General features: G+C 40.1%; 1 protein-coding gene across 1 annotated transcript in view; it reads right to left on the bottom strand.

Moving 5' to 3' along the window:
- PLXNB2 (plexin B2) overlaps nucleotides 1-22,241 on the bottom strand; it is a 251,723-nt gene that overhangs the window by 56,047 nt on the left and 173,435 nt on the right. Inside the window, exons 6-15 of the mRNA XM_066550678.1 lie at nucleotides 21,301-21,483; nucleotides 20,016-20,138; nucleotides 16,164-16,264; nucleotides 13,910-14,036; nucleotides 12,257-12,407; nucleotides 9,643-9,757; nucleotides 8,866-8,968; nucleotides 8,291-8,392; nucleotides 2,660-2,752; nucleotides 1,388-1,469 (exon numbers count right to left, since the gene is read on the bottom strand). Coding sequence (XP_066406775.1) covers nucleotides 1,388-1,469; nucleotides 2,660-2,752; nucleotides 8,291-8,392; nucleotides 8,866-8,968; nucleotides 9,643-9,757; nucleotides 12,257-12,407; nucleotides 13,910-14,036; nucleotides 16,164-16,264; nucleotides 20,016-20,138; nucleotides 21,301-21,483 — 1,180 coding nt within the window. The remainder of the gene's footprint in view (nucleotides 1-1,387; nucleotides 1,470-2,659; nucleotides 2,753-8,290; nucleotides 8,393-8,865; nucleotides 8,969-9,642; nucleotides 9,758-12,256; nucleotides 12,408-13,909; nucleotides 14,037-16,163; nucleotides 16,265-20,015; nucleotides 20,139-21,300; nucleotides 21,484-22,241) is intronic.

Below are 22,241 nucleotides of genomic sequence, written 5' to 3'. Positions count from 1 at the left end.
TGTGACAAGGATCCTCTTTCTGCTGTTAGATGAGCAAAGTTCATTGAGGAAAGGAAAAGATCATTGAAAGAAAAAAATCAAAATGCTTAAGTGTTTAATTTTCATACTTAAGTATGAACTGGGAAGCTTTGCTATTAGGATTGCACTTAAGAGCAAAAGCAATCTTGAAAATTATAGAATCATAAAATCAGAATACTTTGGGTTGGAAGAGACATTTAAAGGTCACCTAGTCCAAATCTCTGCAATGAGCAGGGACATCTTCAGCTAGATCAAGAGATTTTTGAGATTGTCCTGTGTACAGCCAGCAGCTGCACTTGATGATCCTTGTGGGTCCCTTCCAACTCAGGATATTCTGTAATTCTGTAACTCTGTGATTCTACACAGAGGCCCATCCAGCCTGAACCTCAATGTTTCCAGGTACAGGGCATTTACTATCTCTCTGGTATCCACAACATAGCCCTGTATTAGCCACTGTGAAGAAAACTAACTCTACTCCAGCTGAAACCAGCACAGCAACCTGTGCCAGTGTTCACCAGCCTCCTTCCATATATCTAGTCTAAATCTACCCTCTTTCAGTGTAAAACCATTACCCCTTGTTCTATTGCAACAGTGCCTGCAAAAAATTTTGCCCTTATCCTTTTTATAAACGACCTTTAAGTACTGAAAAATTGCAACAAGGTCTCTCTGCAACATTCTCTTCTCCAGGCTGAACAACCCCAACTCCCTCAGCCTTTCCTCATAGGAGAGGTGTTGCAGCCCTCTGATCATCTTTGTGGCCCTTCCTACTCTGTACTCATTCCAACAGGTCCATGATGTCCTTCTTACGTGGCAGGCCCAGAGCTGGGTGCAGCCCTGCAGGTGGGGTGTCTGAGAGAGGAGCAGAGGGAGAGAATCCCCTCTTTCACCCTCTGGCCACGCTGCTTCTGATCCAGCCCAGGACGTGACTGGGCTTTCTGGGCTGCACCCACACATTGCTGGGTCCAGCTTGTCACGCCCTGTAGGACTGCTCTCAATCCCTTCAGATTCCAGCTTGTATTTGGGATTTCCCCAGCCCATGTGCAGGACCCTGCACTTGGCCTTGTTGACCCTCATGAGGTTTGTGCAGGCCCAGCTCTGGTGCCCATTAAAGTCCCTCTGGATGCCATCCCTTCTCTCCAGCATGTCACTGCACCACACAGCTTGGTTGGTGTCCCTGGCAAACTTGCTGACAACACAGATGTTTAATGCTTTAGTTTAACATTAATAACTTCTGATCTGTCAGATTTAATTGTTTCACCCAAACCAGTAAAACATACAAACATTCTTATTAACAAAACTCCAAATTATGAAGGAATTGATTTCTGCTTACTGTAATTAATCTCCCTTTAATCCCATATTTCATACTTACCCATCAGTTTGCTGTCAATCTTGACCTTATCTGTTTTTATGGATAAATTAAGTTGTAGGGTCTCATTTGCACTATAGGAAAACTAGAAAAGATGACATAATAGAGATATTTATACCTTCATTTGACAAGGTTAATTTCATGCATTTTCTATGATTCTCAATAATCAGACCTGTGAAGGTTTTAGAAACTCTCCCAAGCCTTACGCCCTTTTTTCATTTTGGGCAGATACATTTATAGAAAAATGTTTTAATGAACCTAATCCTTCACAATCAGAATTTTCAAGTACCAAGGGACAGCAATATCCGAAAACTCTCTTTTCATTAATTTAATTTACATTTGGTTAGAAGTATCAAAGCAGCAAAAGTGCTGTTCAGAGGCAGTAAGTATAGCTGCTGACCCTGCTGAGTTCTCCCTTCCCACACCATCTGGCCCCATTACTTCTGTGGGCACAGCAGACTTGCACCACATGGAGGGGAAATCTCTTGCATCTTTTACAGTGCAGCCTCCTCATTTTACAGCCAAATCATAAGGTTCACATGCTCCAAGACATGAGCTTCTGCTCATGCTGAAAGAGCAGCAATGACAATTGTTGGGAAACAAGAAGAACAAATAAAAATACAGACACTTGATAAAGCAAATGCTTTGTGCTAGGCACAGATGATGCAGAAATGCTCATTAATTCTCAAAACTAGTTAGTGAGCTTGTAAGATATAAAGTCAGCATAACATTTGTGAGTCAAACTTGGAACTTAGAAAATAGACCATTTTTAAAATATTATTTCCTTTTGCAATAAAAAAAGCGAGAGTGAAAGAAGCATAACTACTAGGTAGCCAAGCAACAGCATATTGTTACCATTCTTACCATTCCCATTTTTATAGATACAAAATGGGAAAGATAATGAATTGGAATGTGGAGAGGGAGAGCACTGAAATTCTTGCATTTTATCATCAATGATTTCACTAGATTGCATAAAAAGTGAAGAATAAAACAGTAGTGGTCTCAAATTCCTCCAGAGACAGTTCAATAATTCCATGGGTTACACCGGTAGAGAAATCAGGGAGAAAGATTGAGGGCTTTGAGGGGAGACTTCAGGAGCTCTGAGCCAAAATGGTAGCCTTTCACTACTACTGCCAAAGGAAAATCTCCATCAGAGGTGACTTTCTTTTCTGAAGGAAACACATATTACCTGTGTAATTCTGGACACATGTGGCTACTGGAACAGTTTAGAAGAACTGAGCATATTTGGTAGGTGAATAATATTTTCACATTTACCTCTTTACTCACGAATGAAAATTTTCCTTCATCTGATTCATCAACAGAAGCTTCAAATTCAAATTGGCTGTTTCCAACCACAAATTTTTTATCCTGAGGATGAGAAAATTTCAGTTTAGAATTTGTATAGAATCACCAAGCACAGTAAAATATCACCAGGGGATATCCTGTTCAGCACTGGAAGTAATCAAATCCAAAGGGAGAAGGCTAACTGGTTACAGTCATCTTCTAAAGCAATGCTAGAGAGAAGCTGAGCCAGAGCAATCTGTGATTTTGCTGCACTCCTCCAACATTCATTCATGGTAGGTACACCAAGAAGTTCAAGGAAAGCAAGATCATATATAGCAGTCTGTTTTAGGGAGCAATAAGAAAAAGATGAGAGATGTGAATACTGGATGGCTTCACACATCAGATGTGTTATTAACAGAGCTGTGTGAGTTCTGCCCTTAAAGGTTTTCTCTGTAGGGATTCTGGGCAGAGCATCAATGCAAGAGTTGCATGGGAAACTGGAATGAACATCTCTCAGCTCTTCCTGCCTTTCTCCTGCCTTATCGTGACTCCAGCTGTATTTTCACAGGACAGTCTTCAATGGCAGCACTAATTTAAGGGTGTTACTACCTCCTAGACATCTTCCCCTCTCTTCTCCCTAGATCCCAAATCTATTGATTCCTGTCTTAAGTCTGTAGCACATATTGACTTTCACTGCTCTCACAAAACTCTCAGCTTGGCTGCTCTGTGATTCAGTCAAAGAACTTGGCTGGCTAAAAGCCTCATCCCATGACATTGTTTCTGTGCTGGGTCATTCTCCTGCCCATTCGACAGACATGCAAACAGTTTTGCCAGAAGAATATTAGAAAGAAGTGAGTAGCAAGGATATTTTCATACTAATATTGGTAAAGACTTAGGAAATCACAACTCACTTGGGGACAAGACAACCTTCACCTTTAGAGAATCACAAAATGGTTTGGGTTGGAAGGGACTTTCAAAGACCATCTAGTCCAACAGTCCTGACATAGGCAGGGACACCTTTCCTTAGACCAGGTTGTTTGAAGCCCCATACAACTTGGCTTTGAACATTTCTAGGGATGGGGTACACACAAGCTTCTTGGGTAACCTGTTCCAGTCTCTCACCATCCTCATTGCAAGAGACTTCTTCCTTATCCCTATAAAACTACCCTTTCTCACTTTAGAAAATGTTGCCCTTTTCTCTGACCCTACAGACCCTGGTAAAATGTCTCTCTCCTTCATTCTTATAAGCCCTCTTAATATATTGAAAGTCCACAAAAATGTCGCTCAGGAGCCTCCTCCAGGCTGGACCACCTCAACTCTGTCAGCTTTTCTTCATAGGAGATGAACTCCAGCTCTCACCTTCTCTCTGATCATTCCCATGTCTCTTCTCTGGACCTACTCCAACAGGTCCACCTCTTTCTTGCACTGGGAGCCCCAGAGCTGGAAGCAATAATCCAGCTGAAGTTTCAGAAGAGTGGACCGGAGGAAGATAGATCACCTCCCTTGACCTGTTGGCCACACTTCTTTTGATGCAGCCCAGGACACTATTGGTTCTGGGCTGCAAGTGCACATTTCCAGCTCACATCTAATGTTTCATTCTCAAGTCCTTCTCCACAAGGCTACTCTAAATCCATTCAACCCCCACTCTGCATTGACACAGGTGCAGGACCTTCTCAGTGGCCTTGCTGAACTTCTTGAGAACTTCGCTGTGGATGTAAAGAACTAGTCCCTGGTTTTGACCAGAGCCATCTGAGTCTGGAGTGCACCTGGCAAAAACATAATGGTTACTGGATTCCTCTTTTCTGCTCCAAAGGTTAAGTACATTGTCTCCTGCTATCATCTAAGTCTTGTGTATGAGCATCTTATCTTTTTTATTTGTAGCAACTTCTTCAGTGTCGGAAACACAGGTACCTTCTGGTACCTAGGTTTTATCTAATAATCTGGTTTATCTAATTAATGCAGTGGAAAGCTTTCCTACAGCACCTTCACTGTGACAGGTTGGGCAGTGAACATGAGCCCACCAAGGTTTGGGGCTGAGGAGGACAACATGTATCTGGACAACTAACCAGATAAAGGTTAAAACAGACTTGAGGCTCTGGGTGGTTATTTTATAGAAGAAAACAAACCTTTTACTTCTTCCTTCTAGGAAGCTAGATATAGAAACTAAGCTACTGCCTGAACTCTCAAAAGCCTTGTCTGAAAATTTACAGCCCATTCTGCCTTACAGAAAACATCTACATAATCCAGGTTTTAAACCATATCCTTACAATTATTTTTTATAGGAATGCTGCCTTGTTTTCCTTGCCCCACATATTTTAATATAACATGTTTTTCAAAAGTGTTCAAATTCTGCTACTGCTATGTAAGGCTTTCCCACTTGCTTAACAGCAGGCTCTGGGAGAGGAGGAGAGCTGTGGTGTGTGTGACAGCTGATACCTGGAGTGCACTGAAATCAGGAGCTGTTTACCAGGCTCTTGAGCAGAAGGCAGCAGAGCTCACAGTCAGTAGTTTGGGGGCAAGAGATGTGTAGCAAGCACTAGGAAGCAGGTTACACATCAGACACACATGGCAAAGACAAATCCAAATGGGAAATTACTTTTAACGAAAATCTTTGGCGGGCTAATAAGATTATCTTGATGCTGGTACATCTGTCTCTCCTACTGTGCCAATCTTTCAAGGACTCAGCTGGAGAATGCCTCTCAGAAATTGCATGCAATATGACTGATCAGTACTAGACTTCCCTCCCTCTGCCTGTCTGGGATGGCACTACTCCCACAAGAATGACAACAGCTTGGATTTCTCTCTCCTTCCTACTGAAATTCTTTCAGAGGAAGGAAGGACAGAATAGTCAACAGCTCCTCCTCTTCTAGGCTATTTCCCTCCAGTGGAAGCTATCATAAGGAGACTTATTCTTTGTACTTTAAGCATTTACAAGTTTACAGGAGCATACAAAACATGTGAGTTTATACTTCCACCCTCAATGGAAGTATAGCATTTCTATATTTCCAGTATAGAAATAATTCTTGATATAGTCCAACAACAGCAGTTTTTAAAGCCATTTTCCTCTCCTACTCACCAAGTAAGGCCCTTAATGTTCATCTCCACCTAGAGATGAAGATTCTTATATGTACAATGTTGGACAGTGCACTTAGTCACCCATGGCAAGGCTGGGTGTGCAACACTCCTTTAAGTAAAGCACAGATTAAAGCAAGATAATAGAACTGGTAGTTCAAAGTGACATCACAACATTAATTTTCTGCTTTTTCTAAGCAAAAATTTAGGCAAGTAAAATAGGAGGAAAATGGATATACCAACATCTTAACCAATAAAGACCTTAAATGTGCTCATAGCTGCATGACTGCTAGCTTCAAAGATGCTGCAATGCCCAGCATATCCTGTGGCAAAATTGTTCCACATGAGAAGCCAAATGCTATTTAGCATTTGGGTTGTGGGTCAATCCCTACAAAATATCTATCCATGGCTTCTCCTGAGCCACCCTGTTTTCCATGAAATGTTTACCAAAGGCTAAGTGTAAGTTATGCCCTTTATTCAAATGAACTTTCAATCATCAAAGTTTCTTCTTCAGATAGAACAATCCCACAGGCATGAGTGCCTGTGTGATTACCACTATTTCATGCCTTATTTGTCTGTTATCACATGTATTAAAGGGCTGTGTATATAGCTGTAGTCACTGTGTGTGTTTGTTGAAGTCCTGTCACTAAAGGCATTCTTGTTTTAACTTAAGAACACACCTCCGTACCAGGATATATGGAGCTGACCCCATGACAGAGATGACATTTTCACATTGCTCCCACCCAAGAAAAATTCCTCTGACATCATTTGACACTCATTGCTCTCCAGCATCTTTCCAGTTTTGGGACTATGCATTCACCTTGGCTTCCTACAGAGACTTGAACTCCTCGTAAGACTTCCCAGTTCCAAGTTAAATAAATACATTCTGTAGGCAAACTGTTAAACATTGCTACCCATGACAAAGCATCCCATCCACAGGATGTGTCTTAGCATTTGTTAAATGCAATTGATATCTCACAGGATTAAAAAAACCCAGCGCCTTTTTCTCCATTCCCTTTTTGTTACTAGTAGTTCAGAAGGATTAAAGTACTTATCCATAGAATAATAAACTAGATGAAGGAGTTTTTGCATTCCTACTGCTGTTTCTCCTTGGAGGACAAGGGTCCACTAGAAGTCAAATTCAGCACATCTAGATGATGCATCTAGCCTGAATTTCTCTAGAGAGAGAAAAGGCTCTTCCAATTATAACAAGGGAGCAGAAAAAGATTTTCCTCTTGGGCAGAAAAACACCTCTTGCCAATGTAAGCAACAGAAATAAAGTATAATCTCCAGAATACTTTTCAATTAGCTGTGGGTGTAGGAGAGGTGTTGTATGCCACATGTTGCACACAGCCACATGTCCTACCAGGGACCAGTTCTGGCATCTTGGAGAACAGACCAAATTCCCCAAATTTGCATTTCACTGTCTGCATATATTTTAAGGTCCTCAAACAAAAGTGTTTATTATTGAACATAAGTTTTTATAGCACAATTTTATATATGTCTATAGTAGTGATACACATCATGGTCTTTACGTGGTGCTTACACGTTGCTTTTTGCACTTCTCTGAATACCTTTCTTATATTGCTACTCTTCAGGCCTGTTGACTCTTTTCCATCCCTTGGCAGGAGCAGCAAAAGTGATAGAAGGGATTTAGAAGCTATACAGCATTCCAATTTGAAAAAGGAAAAAAAAACAACTCAAAAAGAAGAGCCTTCTTTCCCATGATAGATGGCCAGTAGTAAAAGAAATCAATGCACTCACCAGTGCATCTATCATCAATTCCCATTTACACAAAGACAACACAGAAACAAAGAATAGAAACTGATAACAATACTTGAGCTATCACCTAAAAATGGTTTTAAAGCTTCATTTTCATCCCACTAACAATAACATTTTATGCATTGTCTAGACTAGAATGCAATTAAAACCCTGGGGTCTATCTGACTTAAAGACTTTGTAATCTATTTTCTGGAAGCAAGTATTAAGAAAGAGAAGCCTTTGCTAGGGGTGAGAAAATACCTGATCTTCTGGTTTGATGATCACACACACACACACACACACACACACAAAAGTGAAATATTATATCCAAACTAAGAAACATTAAATGTTTAATGAGTGCATTTTTGTATTTAAGGTGAAAACTCAAAAAAAAAATTAAGCACACAGAGTGATGTCATTCTAGAACAATAGCAATAAAACCCACAAAGTATTTAATTAGAAAAAGATGTGAAACATTCACAATTCTTACAGTTCCTCTCATTTCATTACATGAAAAATAACTGTCCAGTGTTTTAATAGGTCCAGCTTACATTCTTTAAAATGCCCCCTCCATTTTAATAGTTAGAGTATTTTCTCCAGCTGATTCTCTCTTGGTGATGACTCTACCACAGTAACCAATATTATATCAAACGTGAATGTGCAGCCCTTTTCTTTCTTTAAATTACAAGCAGGATCTCCAAGGCACATGAACCGATTCTTTAGTTTAGGGATGTGGATGCAGTTTAAGAGGCATTCAAATGACAGCTAGCATTGAATTAATCTGCTTACCTGATAATAATCTAGATGTTTTCCCTCAAAATACACAGTTGTTTGGTACTCCATAGGTATTATTGAAGGGTCAGGGTTTAGAAACTGTGGGCATTCTCCTTCCTGGGGAGAGATACATTTTATATGTTATTACAAATAAAAAAACTTATCACAACAAGCTCCAATGGCCTTTGGACAATAGAATGATTGTTCTGAAGAACTTCATGCTTAAAATACGGTGACAGATTTGATTACACCCTTTCAAATTAGACATGCTAAAAATGACTGCAGCATATGTCAAAGCTGTGGGTGATTATCTCTCCCTGCCTTGAAATCTCGTTCCTCCCATTGAAGCAAAATAGTAAAAGGCACAGAAATATCCTTTCAGGAGTTATTCAGTCTCACTGCCCCGCCTCAATCACACCCTTAAATTCCCACCCCCGCACTGTCACTAAAAAAAAAAACCTTACATTTCTGGAGTTAACTTTAGAATCATTTTCGAATCTCTAATTCAACCAACTGATATGAGAGATCCAGCAAACAAAATATTGAAGTGTTCTAATAAAAAACCTAATAACCTTATTTTTAAACATTACCATATTTTGTTTAATCACATCTTGTACTGAAGAGGACTCTTCACAGATATGTCTCTTCCAGTCCCACTGGCAATTCCATCTATTGCTTGCACAGGAATAGCATCTACAAATATAACATGGTAGTTATGACAAATTGTCAGGCTTTTTCCCCCGCTAACAAGAAAAGTAAATGAAATTCCATATATATTCACAGAGGGTAAATCAGTCTGTTAGAGTGTCCTTACTATATTAAGATCAAAACTTCACAAGAACAGCTCAAGAACCCCAAAAAGCTATTTTATCCCTTAAATAAATATTTGAGCAGGGATCAGAAAATCATAGCATTTGCAAAAATTTTGAGATCAAGCCTGAGAGGACTGGAAGTGATTTTGATCAGCCTTCATACACAGGGATGAACAAAGGCTTTGGCTGGCTGCACCTGCCCTGTTTGAAGGCACTGCAACCCAAAGCACCAAACTGCCATCATTACAAGGAACAAGTAGGCACACAGATGTTCACGTTGCTCACCTGCAGACACATTAGCAGCTCCAGAAATGGCAACACAATGAACTTAATTATATGTGCCATGAATATTGCTATTCCATGCTTTATGTTGCTGGTTCACTAGGTGCCCTTCAACCATTTTTAAACTCCATTAAAATGTAAGAAAAAGGATTTGGACACTGGCAAATTTTGAGTGCCAAAGGCTTAATTATGAAATGATTGAGTAATTCAGGTGCCAGTTACCTAACACACCAAGCTACAGGATCTAAACATTTAAGAAGCTGAAATACTTACGGCTGATTTTCAATAAGATTCATTGCTTCTTCACAGTCATAGAAAGGGTAAGTATGTGATGCAAAAAAAATCTTGTTCTTTTCAAAGGTTAACTGAAGTGGAACTGAAACATGATCTATCACAAAAGAAAAAAAAAAATTATCCAAATGGTTGTTGAATTCTTCAGCTCTTGAGCCGAATGATACAATGATAACAGTTTTATTAATTTACAGGACATAAGCAAATATTTAACTATACTGTTAACACTCTGGATCTCATGACCTAAAGTCTGTAAGTTCTGTTTTGTCTTTTTAAGCTTTACAAAATTTTTCACGATTCTCAGAAGAAAAACAGAGAGAGAAAAAAGGGAAGAAACATAATTAAAGAATGGTTTTGTTTTATGGAAGTGTTTTTCAGTGGTGCTATCATCATGCTAAACTTTAAGAGTCTAGAAGAACAAGGAAAACTGATTAAAAACATAATTGAACACAGACGAAAACTGGCACAAGAACAGTAATTTTAAATAAAACATTTTCTTAAATATGAATATGTCTGCATGTAAAATTACTCCTTTCATTTGTGAATTAAAAATGTTACGTGAATTCAAGCAAGTGATCTTTGTGGTTAATGCCCAACAGTGCCTGCAACAGTTACCACAGGCATTTGTGAGCTTCAGTTTGCCATACACAATTTCTCCACAAATGTACTTGTCTGGATTATTACTAAAGAGTGAAACTGTTTTAAATACCTTTTGCAGAAATCATTAAGCCCTTATGACAAGCTATTTCACAAGCTATTGAGCAACTTCAAACTCTGCTTTCCTTGAACAGGTTCTTGGAAGACCATCAGCTGCTTGGCTGGAAGTTACCTCTGCCTGCACTGGGTCCCCTCGAATATTTCAGACTCACAGCAGCGACAGGGGATTTCCTAACAACAGGACTGAGAAAAGGCATCCTTCCTAGAAATTCCTTTTGGAACCAACCAATCAACCACAACCCAGACTTGTCCAACATCAATAGGGCTTCTTAACAGTAACTGGATGTCTCAGGACTGCCAGGAATTTACAAATACCATGCATACAAATATATTAAGGGCAGGTGTCAAAAGAATGGGGCCAGACTGTTCAGACAGAGCAAGGAACAACAAATTGAGACACAGGAGGTCCATCTGAATAGGAAGACAAAAGATCTTTACTTTGAGGGTGACAGAGCACTGGAAAAGGCTGCCCAGAGAGGTTGTGAAGTCTCCTTTGGAGACATTCAAAACCCACCTGGACGAGATGCTGTGCAATCTGCTTTAGGTAAAACTGCTTTAGCAGGGGGGTTACACTAGGTAACTTCCCCAGGTCCCTTCTGCCCCTAAAAATTCTGTGGTTCTGTGAATGCTTGTAGCTGCCTGCCTTCTCCTGGTGTCTGCTGAGTTTCTGAGCACCCTAATATTACTCTTGAACATCCTTTCAGATGTGCAACCAACTCAGAGAGTCATATTATTTCTAGATTGCTTGTTTATTCTAATGCCTTCTCTGATGGGCTTCTAGTCTTACATTTAGTGCTGGATGACATCCAGATATCACATTTATCAACCCCATTGCTTTATGTCCTGCTTTACAAATATTTAGGGAATGTGAAATGGCCTTAAATAACACTGCTGCTTTAACACTTAACAGAATCTGATATACCACAATATACTCCAGCTAGTGTAAAATTCAATAATGAGATTTTAATGTAATTACTCTCCCTGCAACTAAAATTAGATTTTACCTGTTTCAGCCTTAAGAGAATTGAAACTTATCTTAAAAAGTGCTTCCAAGTACCACTTTGACAGTTCATGACTGTTAAAATGCATATAAAAGACTTATCCTCAGGGGTATGTCTGCAAGCTGTAAGAGCACGTGTTTTCTGCTTGTAATTTCTCTTCAGATTTTTAAACTTGATACATAATAAACAGTGTTGTGTAATGAGTTTCATTCCATGTGTTTATGCATCAAGATATATGAACTATGAACAAAGCACTGTCTAGGAAACTGCACAGAATTATGGCTGGCAACAGACCTCAGGCCTATAATCAGCGCTTCAGAACAATGGTGCAGTCTTTAATTATATGATGAAGTATTTTTCCATCAGGCTTACTGCTGCAGAAGTTGGAGGACACAGAAGAAGAGACAAAGGGCTGGATGCTAGGAAGGATAACCTTGTAACATGAACCAGAGAAAAGGCCACTGAAGTATTGTTGTCCAGAGCAAACTAAGAAGTCAGACATGAATTCCTTCATAGCTGAAGCAGGTAGAAATCTCTTCTGTCCCCACAAGTCAGAGTGCTTAGGCTTAGAGTAGGGTAAGTGGGTTTTGTTTGTTTGGGACACAGAATAGCACCTCTCTGGCTCCATGTCTATGTCTCTCCCAAGCTACTGTTTCAAGTAGGAATACTTGAATACACTGGGAATGCTACAGCTTGTAAATATATCAATAGAAAAAGTTTGAGCAAACTGACAGTTCAGCAACAGACTACTTGGGAAGAAGGACTGGAAGAGGAAAAAAAACCATTTTGTAGGCACCTCATATAAGAGCATAACATTGGAAACAACAGTCTATGTTCTTTTCTCTTATTATCCATGTAGGGTAGCCATATTTCTTTACCTTGATGTTTTGGTGTTGGAGGAATTATATCAGGGGGATCACAGATAATAACCCCTTCTTTCAACTGAGCAGAATGCACTGTTTCACCAAAGGTACAGCAAACCTTGTCACTCTCAGTCAAAGTTGGCATGGGACTTACAGTCAGTTCCACCTGGAAATAAAATTTTAAAAGGGTAAAATATTTGGAAGAAATGAGCTAAGACCCAGTAAGACTTGGAAAATTTCAATTTCAAACGTGATATTTTAGCTAGCATCACAGAACATGACTCTCCTTTTCAATTTTTACTTCTTCCCATCTCTTAATATTTTCTCCTTACCCCTACCAGTCTTTCCAGACTGGGTCTTTGTTGAAGCAGACTGATACAAAAACCTCTTGTCCTGTCAATGCATTAGATCAGAACAAAATTGTCTGAACAGACACACCCAAAACCTTTTATTCTTGTCCTCAGCATCCAGTTTAGCAACAGTAAACAGAGTGCTTAACACTTAAACCCTGACAAAATTAATTAATACTACATTAACCTTAGGTGTTCTTAGTGAATAATGAAAACAGAACTGGATAGGCTGGAAATGGTGGAGTTTGAAAGGGATGAACAGAAAAGTGGCTTCCTCAAGACTCCATGCAAATGCAAAAAATCCAATACTGAGAAAGGATTTCTGAATGGTGATGAGATCTTATCTTCCTCAGAGAAAGAAAGCATTTGAGAAACTAAAAATAACTAAATAAGATGGGAAAACATAACAAGGAAAGAGAAAACAATCCAGCTGAAATTTGGGATCTTGTTCTTGACTTAATGTTTCAAGTCTGTTAATTATACAGTCTAACTTTCCATTTTGTATTGCCAGTAGAAAAGACAATTATCCCTTTCTCACTGAAAGCAGTTATACTCTTTTTAATAAATATTTTTATAATATTATTTATTAATATAAATATTTTTATAATATTTATAATAATATTTTTATTCACCATAGACATGGCCTTAACACAATGCTGTTTACATAATTTAGAAGTGGAATTGAAGTGACTTGAAAGAAAGTTTCTTTATTTCTGATTAAGAGGAATTAAAAGCCATTTTATTGATTTTACTTGCTGAACACCCCCAGGAAGCACTCAGTCTGCATTGGCATGCCCCATTTGGAATTACAGCAAGCTATGACACCCTAATCACACTCCAAAAACTCAGTTTTGTAGTTTTGTTGCCATAGAGTCATTTTGCATGCTGAATTTACCTTCTCCATGTATCTGCTGTGTAGGCAAATCCACTGCTGATTTTAAAGCAACATCTTATGGCTTCACTGCTTACTTAAGTTCATGCTCAAGTAAGCTGAAAGGGCAGCATGAAATCTCCCCTACCAATTACTTTTTATGGGTTTTACAACACTGTGCAACACTTTCATAATATTCAGGTAAGTGTAAGTGCTTTATCATCCATACTAGTGCATCACTTTGGTTTACACAGGTCAGAAACGTGAACTCAACCTGCAAGAGCAGCAGGCAAGAAAGAGCACTGTGAGAAATGACAGAGACTGAGACACCAAAACAGCCTCCTATTCCTAGTCTCCACTGTGCATAAAGAAATCAGATATTCATCTTTCTGGTAGTCACACCAATGTGCTTAAAGAATATTTATGGAAATCATCATCCTGTTATACCTTAGCAGGAGCTCTGCGACTCATATTTAGAGGGTCTGCACTAATGATAGTCACACATGTGCCACTTGGACTCCACAGCCAGTGGTTCTCCTTATCAGCTGTACCACAGTCTGCCTTCTTTGTGCACCTGAAAAAAAAAAAGGAACAAAACCCAAGGCAGTATTATAGCTGGACTCTGCTTTCTCTGAATTATGCAACAATTTCATGATTAGAGACTGAAATTACAACACAAGACGTCTACAAATTTGCTTTAATATTGACTAGTGGGGTTGCTATTAGAGAATTTTTAACAGAATTAGTGGTGCAACTACAATTGATGGTTTGACATGCCAAGAGCAAGTGCCTATACTGTTTTGGACAACACCTTGAATTAGACAACCCAAATCCAGGCAGTGACAGCATAGGAACCATGGGGCAGTGGAGCCATCTGAAATCAAGCTGATAATCTTCATTGCAATTTGCAATAACATCCTGAGTGAGAGGGCACAGACTGTTTTTTTCCTGCAGGTCAAGTGGCAGACACCTATGTATTGCCACTGATAAGACACAGCACTCAAGAGAGCAAGATGCAACAGAGAAGTATTGCTGGGAGCATACAAGCTTGTGGATAATGTCTCTGTAACCCCAGTGCTACAAATGTTATTTTGTGGGGAATGTTTTCCTTAACAACTGCCAGTATTTAAAACCTCTTTCTGCCAAGGCAGTGTTACCATTGTGGAAGACAAGAGCAGTTGTGCAGCCTCACCAAAAACACCAGAAGATTTTCCCAGCTCAAGTACAGGAAGAAATGCTGCAGTACAGAAGCTGCATGGGGCTACAAAAGCTTGTTGAGGTGGGGACAATCTCATGGGTATTCTTTCCATTCTGTGCAAAGTTTAAAAGAAAATGCTGGAGTATCTCTGTCTGCTGTAGCAGAAAGTTGACTATTAACTCATCAGGGGCTTTAATGCAGTGCAGCTGTTGCACAGCACTATCAAACCTCCTTTAAACAAATCATTTACATACAGAGTAAACATTCACATAATATATCCCTAAACACACTACTAAGTGCTGTGTGTAATCATGAGACAGAACAGAAACTTAGAATGAAGCACTTTTTTTCTCCCCTTTGGAAATAATATTAGCAAATGTGAGAATTCATGTTTGCCTGTTCTCAGAAACCATTAATATTTTGATATATTGAGGTCAGTGGTCATATCAGAAACCTGAAGGGAAATCTAAGGAAAATTGCCTTTTTTATGATATATGCCAAAGCCTTCAACTCCCAGCAGCCCAGGAGGAGTTTGAGGTTACATTCCAAATTCTCAGGTTTCATCCACAGCAACTGAAACCCCAGGCTGGAGGAGTTACAGTATATTACATAAACCTGCACACACCACATAAGTTTCTCTGCAGTGCTCCATATTATGCTACATCAGGCTGATCGGTAACCTAATGCGATAGTTCACATTTTCAGGCAGGAAACTAGAAGCCTGAAATTCATCTGCATATTATAATTAAACAGCCCCTTTGTTCCAACAGCAAGAAGTTAGAATCACGAATTCCCAACCACTCATGCCAAGGGGTTAATTAACTTAGTAGTCAAAAAGAGAACTGCAGGACTGCTCTTCCCTCTCGGCACTCTAATCAATGCAGAGTGTAAAGAAGAGATATTCCAGGGCTGTTCAGTGCTGTCCTAGTTTACATGTGCTTGAATATTCATTCAGTGAACCTCTGCAGATAGTCAGCAAAATGTCACTTTCTGCTCTCCTACAGGAAGGTGAGGGTTCCCTGTAGCTACACGTCTTGATAGATGATTATGTAAAACCAGCATTTGAACTATACACTCTGTTTTAGACATGGAACACTTTTTTCTTTTATGTTCTTTTTCACACTTTACTGATGTACTTAAAATACATGCTATAGTTTCTGAATCTGAAATAGAGAGCATTTTTTTTTTATTTTCTGTGAGACCATGTGACTGTACAATTGAAAGAGTGATAAAACATACAGTTAGAAGATGTATAATCATTCTCAGTACCAGCAGAAAAGTATATATTTTCCCAAACTAATCAAATCTGAAAAAGTCAACGGGGACTTTTTTGTGTGCACAGAATATTGATATCAATGTCTGCGTGATAAAATGAAATGACTGCCAGAAGCACAGGGCTGAGTACCAAGGGCTGGGATCAGCATGCCCAGCAGTCCCACAGAGCACAGGCCAGAGCTGGAGCAGCTGCAGTGGCTGCAGCTGAGCACCCCTGGCAGCACTCACCTGCCCTCCCGCACGCACCAGCCGCAGTACGGATCCCTCGCCTGGGCACACTTCTCACAGTCCGAGTACTTGTGGCAGTCCTGCACGGGCAATCGGTACACCTGGAAAGCCAAAAGCAAGACAAACCTAACAACTGAGGGTGGCATAAGGAGGTGGAAATATTTGTGGACCTAGCTGTACAGCCTCATTGCCTGTGGCAGCTGTATTATTATACTCAGAGCTCAGCCTGAGTTTATTAAGTATATTATACATATTTTCTTTTCCCCCTTAACAAAGTCTAAATTCACATACTTTTTTCTGCTTTTTTTCCCACTCCAGTATTATTGAATCTGTCTTCAAAGTAATGTAGGGCATTGTTATAATCAAGAATTATAAGCAAGCTTTACAAAAATTGAGCTTTTCAGTTCCTCCAGTTATATTACTTGTGGAAATCTGCACCTCAGGATAGAAATGGCATCAGCGATGCTCTGAATTCAAGAAGCAGCTACTGCAGGGTGGATACTTTCAAAAGACTAACTTGGTACTGACTAGAGCATTTTTTAAAGAGAATATTCTCCTCTCCCCATCACTACCATGGAGGTGAAATTGTTTGGAAATGCACTTCCAGCCAGAAGGCATTTCAGAAAGTCTGCAAGCGTGAGAGAGCCAGAGTGTTTTGGGTTATTGCACTTCTCTGTGCATAACCTTCCACTATGGAATACATTCACTAAATAAAATGGAAATAATTATGACAGGAAGCAGCAGGGGAAAGAACATCATCAGTTCTCATGTCTCATTCCCCCAGTAAATTTACAGCTTCTAGTTTTGATTTCCTTTGGTGCGGAGAATTAACAACATTTTCTTTGGCTCACAGAAAGAAGAGCCATTCCTTTTAGCTATGCTGCTGCAATGATGCAAGAGGAAAACAGGACATCCATCTTCCAGTTTATGACTACATGGTACTTTTAAGGAGCACAAAAAGTGTAGAAACAGAAACTCTGAGATGTAGGCTTTATAGTCTCATTTTAATATAATGCCATTCTCATCTGACTAGCAATTACAAAGTTACTTTGACAGTCTGAGTTTGGCCTTTTCTTCATATTCAGAGAGTTAAAGAAAATGACTCAGTTAAGGAAAATGTCAATATTGTGCAATTTTCTTGCATTTATTAATACAGGGGTTTACCTTTTCAGCATTCTCTTCTTTTTAGCTAACTGGAGCTGCGTCACTGGCACTGACTCACTAACTGGTACCCATAAGTAATTTAATAGCCAGTCAATGATTTTTTTTTTTATTTGACAAAATATTTGTTTCACAGTTCTGGCAGGCATAAACAAGCCCTAGAGATTGCTGTCTCTGCAAGTTTTGTGTGACCCTAAAGACAAAAAACCCCACCAAACCAAAATCAAAGCCAAAAAACCAGCTCCTTTAACAGCCAATTACAAAATGCAAATAAATTAATTTTAGAGCTTTGCAAGTTGGCCCACTAAGTCAAAAAGTGTAAAAACTAAAACAAGTAAACAAGCTTGATCATGGTAAGTGACTACCACAGTGACTGCTTTCCTCCAAATACATTAAGTACCTTAAGGAATCTGGGATCCTACCAGTGATGTACACTTGGAATGAACCAGCATGAGCAGCACAGAGGTGCTAAGCTCCTTTCCAAGTCCCACAAGAAGGTGCAAGGGGTTTCTCCTGCTCTCTGTTTAAACTTTAGGAGCAGAGGGGACTGACTGCTGAAAGCATTTGCTCAAAACCCCCACTGCTCTTGGCAGCACAACAGAAGCTGGGAGAAAAGAGGGGAGAAAGGTGAAACAGGAAAGGAAGAACTTGATTCTCACTATGGATCTTAACTTCTCTATTGTTTTTCCCTGATTTCTGTGTTTCTCTGATTTCTTTTTAAAGAAGTTATCACCTACCACATCACCACTTCCACTTTATTCAAGTGCTCACAGAGCCCACACAATTAATTTCTAAATGCTGGGGCAGTCTGCATCTGCCAGGTAGCTCAGCAGCATGAATGCCTGTCAGTGCAGCCAGTTGCTCTTTATTGTTTACCTTTAACCATTAAAACACACAAATCAGAGTTCTGATATCTCTATTCCCACAACCCACAGCTATGCCTAACCCAGAAGTACATATTTCATCTCTTATTCTTCTCTTGCTTATGTCAACTTATTTCTCCCAGCTCCAAAGGCCTCCATTCTCCTCCTGTCTATCTGCTTCTAAAAGTGGGTGGGACTGCTCACTGTAATTAACTCCTGGAAATGACAGTAATGCAATGCCATTACAGAGCTCCCAACTTTAGCTATTCATATTTAAGCTAAACAGGTTTTGTAAAAGAAAACTATTATTCATATTATTCAGAAACTGCAGTGTCTACAAGAGTTACTTGGAAAAGACTGAAGTAAAATCCTTTCTTCAGCAGAAATTTGCTGCATTCTAAATTTAAATGTTTTGTAGTGATTGATTTTTTTTTTTGCAGGTTTTCTCTGAAAAAAAGTTGTCTGCTGTCTTTCTAAATTCTACCATTTTAAGCTGACTGTCATCAGAAAGCTTGTCTTCCTTCAGTGCTGCTGTTATCCCTTACATTGCTCAGCAGCACACACAGTAGCCTGGTGCAGACCTTGGGGCCTTTGCATAATGTGCCAGCTTGTCAAATGGGAGGCCAGGCCACCCAGAGTTTTGTGGACAATATTGAAGCTTGGAGCTGTGTTCCAAAGTCGAACAGGAGCCAAATGAGAAGTAACAACCACTCAAAAAAAGAAAAAAAAGAAAAAAAAAAAAAAGAAAAAAGTAACCTCTCTCTCACACAGTCATATTATTAAATGCTTTATCCGTTGTTTTTCTGGCATTTTTTCCAATGTTCTTTCTAGCCTAAAAACCTTCAGCTAGGCTATAACATTCCTGCAGCAGGAATTTATATTAATCCCTTTATAAAACAGCCAGAAAACATTTTTCTTGCACTGTCTTCCCAAATACTCTCCTTTCACAGTCCCCTCATTCTCCCTGTCTTAGTGGTGCAGAGCATTTCCATGTTGCATTCCATGTCACTGGCAGGGCTGCAGATGGTCACAGCCTGTCACCCACCTTGTCCTGGAAAGCTGCTGAGCGAAGTGTTTGAGGCTGGCAGCTCCAGCCTCCACAAAGAAAAGTGTCAAAAGAGGATTACCCCTGGGGGTGGAGAAGAATCTGGCATCCCTCTCATTTCCTACTTGCTTTTTTTCCTCCCATTTTTTACAGACCTCCATTGTGCCTTCACCTTACAGCAAAAAGAAGGGGCCTAGGAGAGATTGCCCACGCCTTTCCTAGTGAACTTGAACTTTTCCTACTGTACCCAGTTCTAGCAGAAGCTTGAATCAAAGTGTTTCCCAAATATATAATTCTCTCCATTGCTTCTTAGGTTTTGACACTAAGACTCACAAAAACCACTGGTGGCTTTACAGACGTGTCAGTGAGAGCACATCAGGAGAGCACCCCGAGTCCTGAAGTGCCCTTGAAAGGATCTGATGGTACCACAGCACCCACTGGTACCCCACACATCCCACACTGAGCACTGAGGCTGCCTGACCCTGAGGCGTGCTGGTGCCAAACATCTCCACTTCATCCCTCCCACAGAGCCTGTGTGACAGCTCCAGAGGGGATCTCACTTCCCATTATTCCCTGTCGCTAAGCATCAAGGACATTACAGTTCTCCGAGGCACAACAAGTCCATCAGCTTAGACTTGAGAAAGGTCTTCATACACACAGAGTAGGGGGAGTCCCACCAAATAGGGCAATTTTCAGGAACAACTGGAAAATGTATAAATCTCAGGTTAAGTTGCAGAGAAAGTGAAAGAGGGCTGGGTCCTTAATGCAAGCAGAACATGTTACCTTGTCTGTGGTCATCACATACAGATTTTCCTGGGTTTGATCAAGGACCAGGTCCTTCTTTACAGCTTTGTTTAGTTCAATAGTAAGAGAGCTGTACTCAGTTGCAGTGGATGACAGGAATACCTATTTTGTGGAAGAAAAAAACAGGTGGTTAATGTTGCCTTTTCGCCACCATTATCCTTATACCTGGCTACTGCTGTAAAAGACAATGAAAATGTTTCTAAAAATAAATTAAGAACAAAAGGAGGACTAAGGCAAATTTTCAAGAAAGACATTGAGGGGCTGGAGAGTATTCAGAGAAGGGCAATGGATCTGGTGAAGGGTCTGGAGGACATGTCTGATGAGGAGTTCAGTCTGGAGAAACAGAGGCTCAGAGGAAGTCTTAGCACTTTCTACAACTACCAAAAAAAAAAAAAGGAGGCTATAGTGAGGTGGGGGTGGTCTCTTCTCACAACTAGCGAGCAAGAGCGGGAGAGGGAAAGGCCTCAATTTGTGCCAGGGGAGATTCAGATTAGATATTGGGAAATACTTCTTCACAGGAAGGCTTGTTGACCATTGGAACAGGCTGCCCAGGCAACTGGTTAAGTCACCATCCCTGAAGATATTTAAAAGAGATAGAGGTGTGTCACTTAGGGACATAGACCCACAGAATCACTAAGGTTGGAAAATACCTCCAAGATCACAGAGCTCAACCACTAAACTAGCATCACCATGTCCACCACTAAATCATGTGTCTAAGCATCACATCCATATGACTTTCCATGTGGTTTGGTGGGACTTGGCAGTGCTAAGTTTAAGGCTGGACATGCCATCCCTCTCCTTCAAGCAAAAGAAGGTGTTTGGTGTTGCAGTTTTGAAATTTTAACACCACAAACATGTGAAGCCTTGAGCGCCACACAACCTGAATTTATCAGAGCTTCAGCTTGGGCTTTGTATTGCCACCTCTATTCACTGAATGGCCAGAATGACTACAAAATGAAAAGTTGCTCTTAAACCAGTGTGAGCTTGAATAGAGATAAGGCTAAAGCTGTTAGATTACCTAAGGCTGTTTATATAAAGCTCTCAGTGCGGATGTAATCCTTCAGGAAAAGTGTCATTCAGGCAATACTAATTCAATCTGTGTATCACATAGCTGAGGTACATTGGAAATAATGCGTCTTTCCTTTGAGATGAAAAAAACCAAGCTCCATGAGAATTTGCTCCTAGTATGAGATCTTATAAATCCATTTTGACTTTCATAACCTTTCATATATACACTTTCCAGTCTTCCAATCCAGTTGGTTACCTTAAGGATTTTCCCATCTGACGTTCCCAGAAAGGCCACAGTGTGCCCGTTCTCCACGGCCACAGTGACGGCCGTGAGGTTCATCCCTTCCTTCTGCAGCACCGGCTTCTCTACAACGCCGTTCCTGCTGCCCAAAAGGTACGGCAGGTGTTCGGAGCCACAGGGAAAGTTTTTGCTTGCGTTCTAATAAGGAATAGCAATACAGAGTGATGTTAAACATGCAGATCACTAATTCCTAGCTAAGAGTGAAGTGCAGCCCTATTACTAGACAATATAATACCCCTCAGACACTGAAGAGTAGGAAGAGAGAAATGGATTGTCTGGGCATTTGCCCCCAGCCAAAAGGCTGTAATCAGACAGCAGCCTGCTAATTGAGAACTGCTTCCATGCTTTCACTTTCCAGGAGACACAGGGAGAGAATTTTTTTTTCTGTTTCATAATAGCAGCGGTTTAAAAATTAACTAGTTGGTTTAATTAAAATGAACGTGTCATAGAGACTGGTTTAACCAACTTTGCCTTGAAGACTGCTATTTTAATTGCTGTTTTGTTTCTTACTTTGCTGCAATCCATAAAATAGCAACTCCCTGGCAACTGTCTCATGAACTTTGAAACACTCCCTCTTCACTATGCTTTAAGCCTGAGCGGCAGCAAGAGCTACCAGAAGGAAGTTCATTCACACCTTGCCTTTCCTGCTATATTTGGTAACAAAACCATGTTTCTGATCTGAAATCCACACCTTATTTTTGTCAGGAGCCACGGCCACTCGTCACATTCAGGATTTCTGTGTTTGATGCTCACCCCATATGCAGGGTACTACCGCAAGTAACACTGGCAGTTCGAAGAAAAATGTGTAATTTTGACTCATCAGCGCTAGTGACCTTACTGTGTGGGAGATGGCTTCTGTCTCACAAGATGAAGAATTATGGGTCAATACCAAAAAA

This window comes from Molothrus aeneus, chromosome 5 (genome assembly GCF_037042795.1).
Source record: "Molothrus aeneus isolate 106 chromosome 5, BPBGC_Maene_1.0, whole genome shotgun sequence".
Taxonomy (NCBI): Eukaryota; Metazoa; Chordata; class Aves; order Passeriformes; family Icteridae; genus Molothrus; species Molothrus aeneus.
Note: the sequence above shows the minus strand (reverse complement) of the source record. Positions and strands in the feature narration are given on the sequence as shown.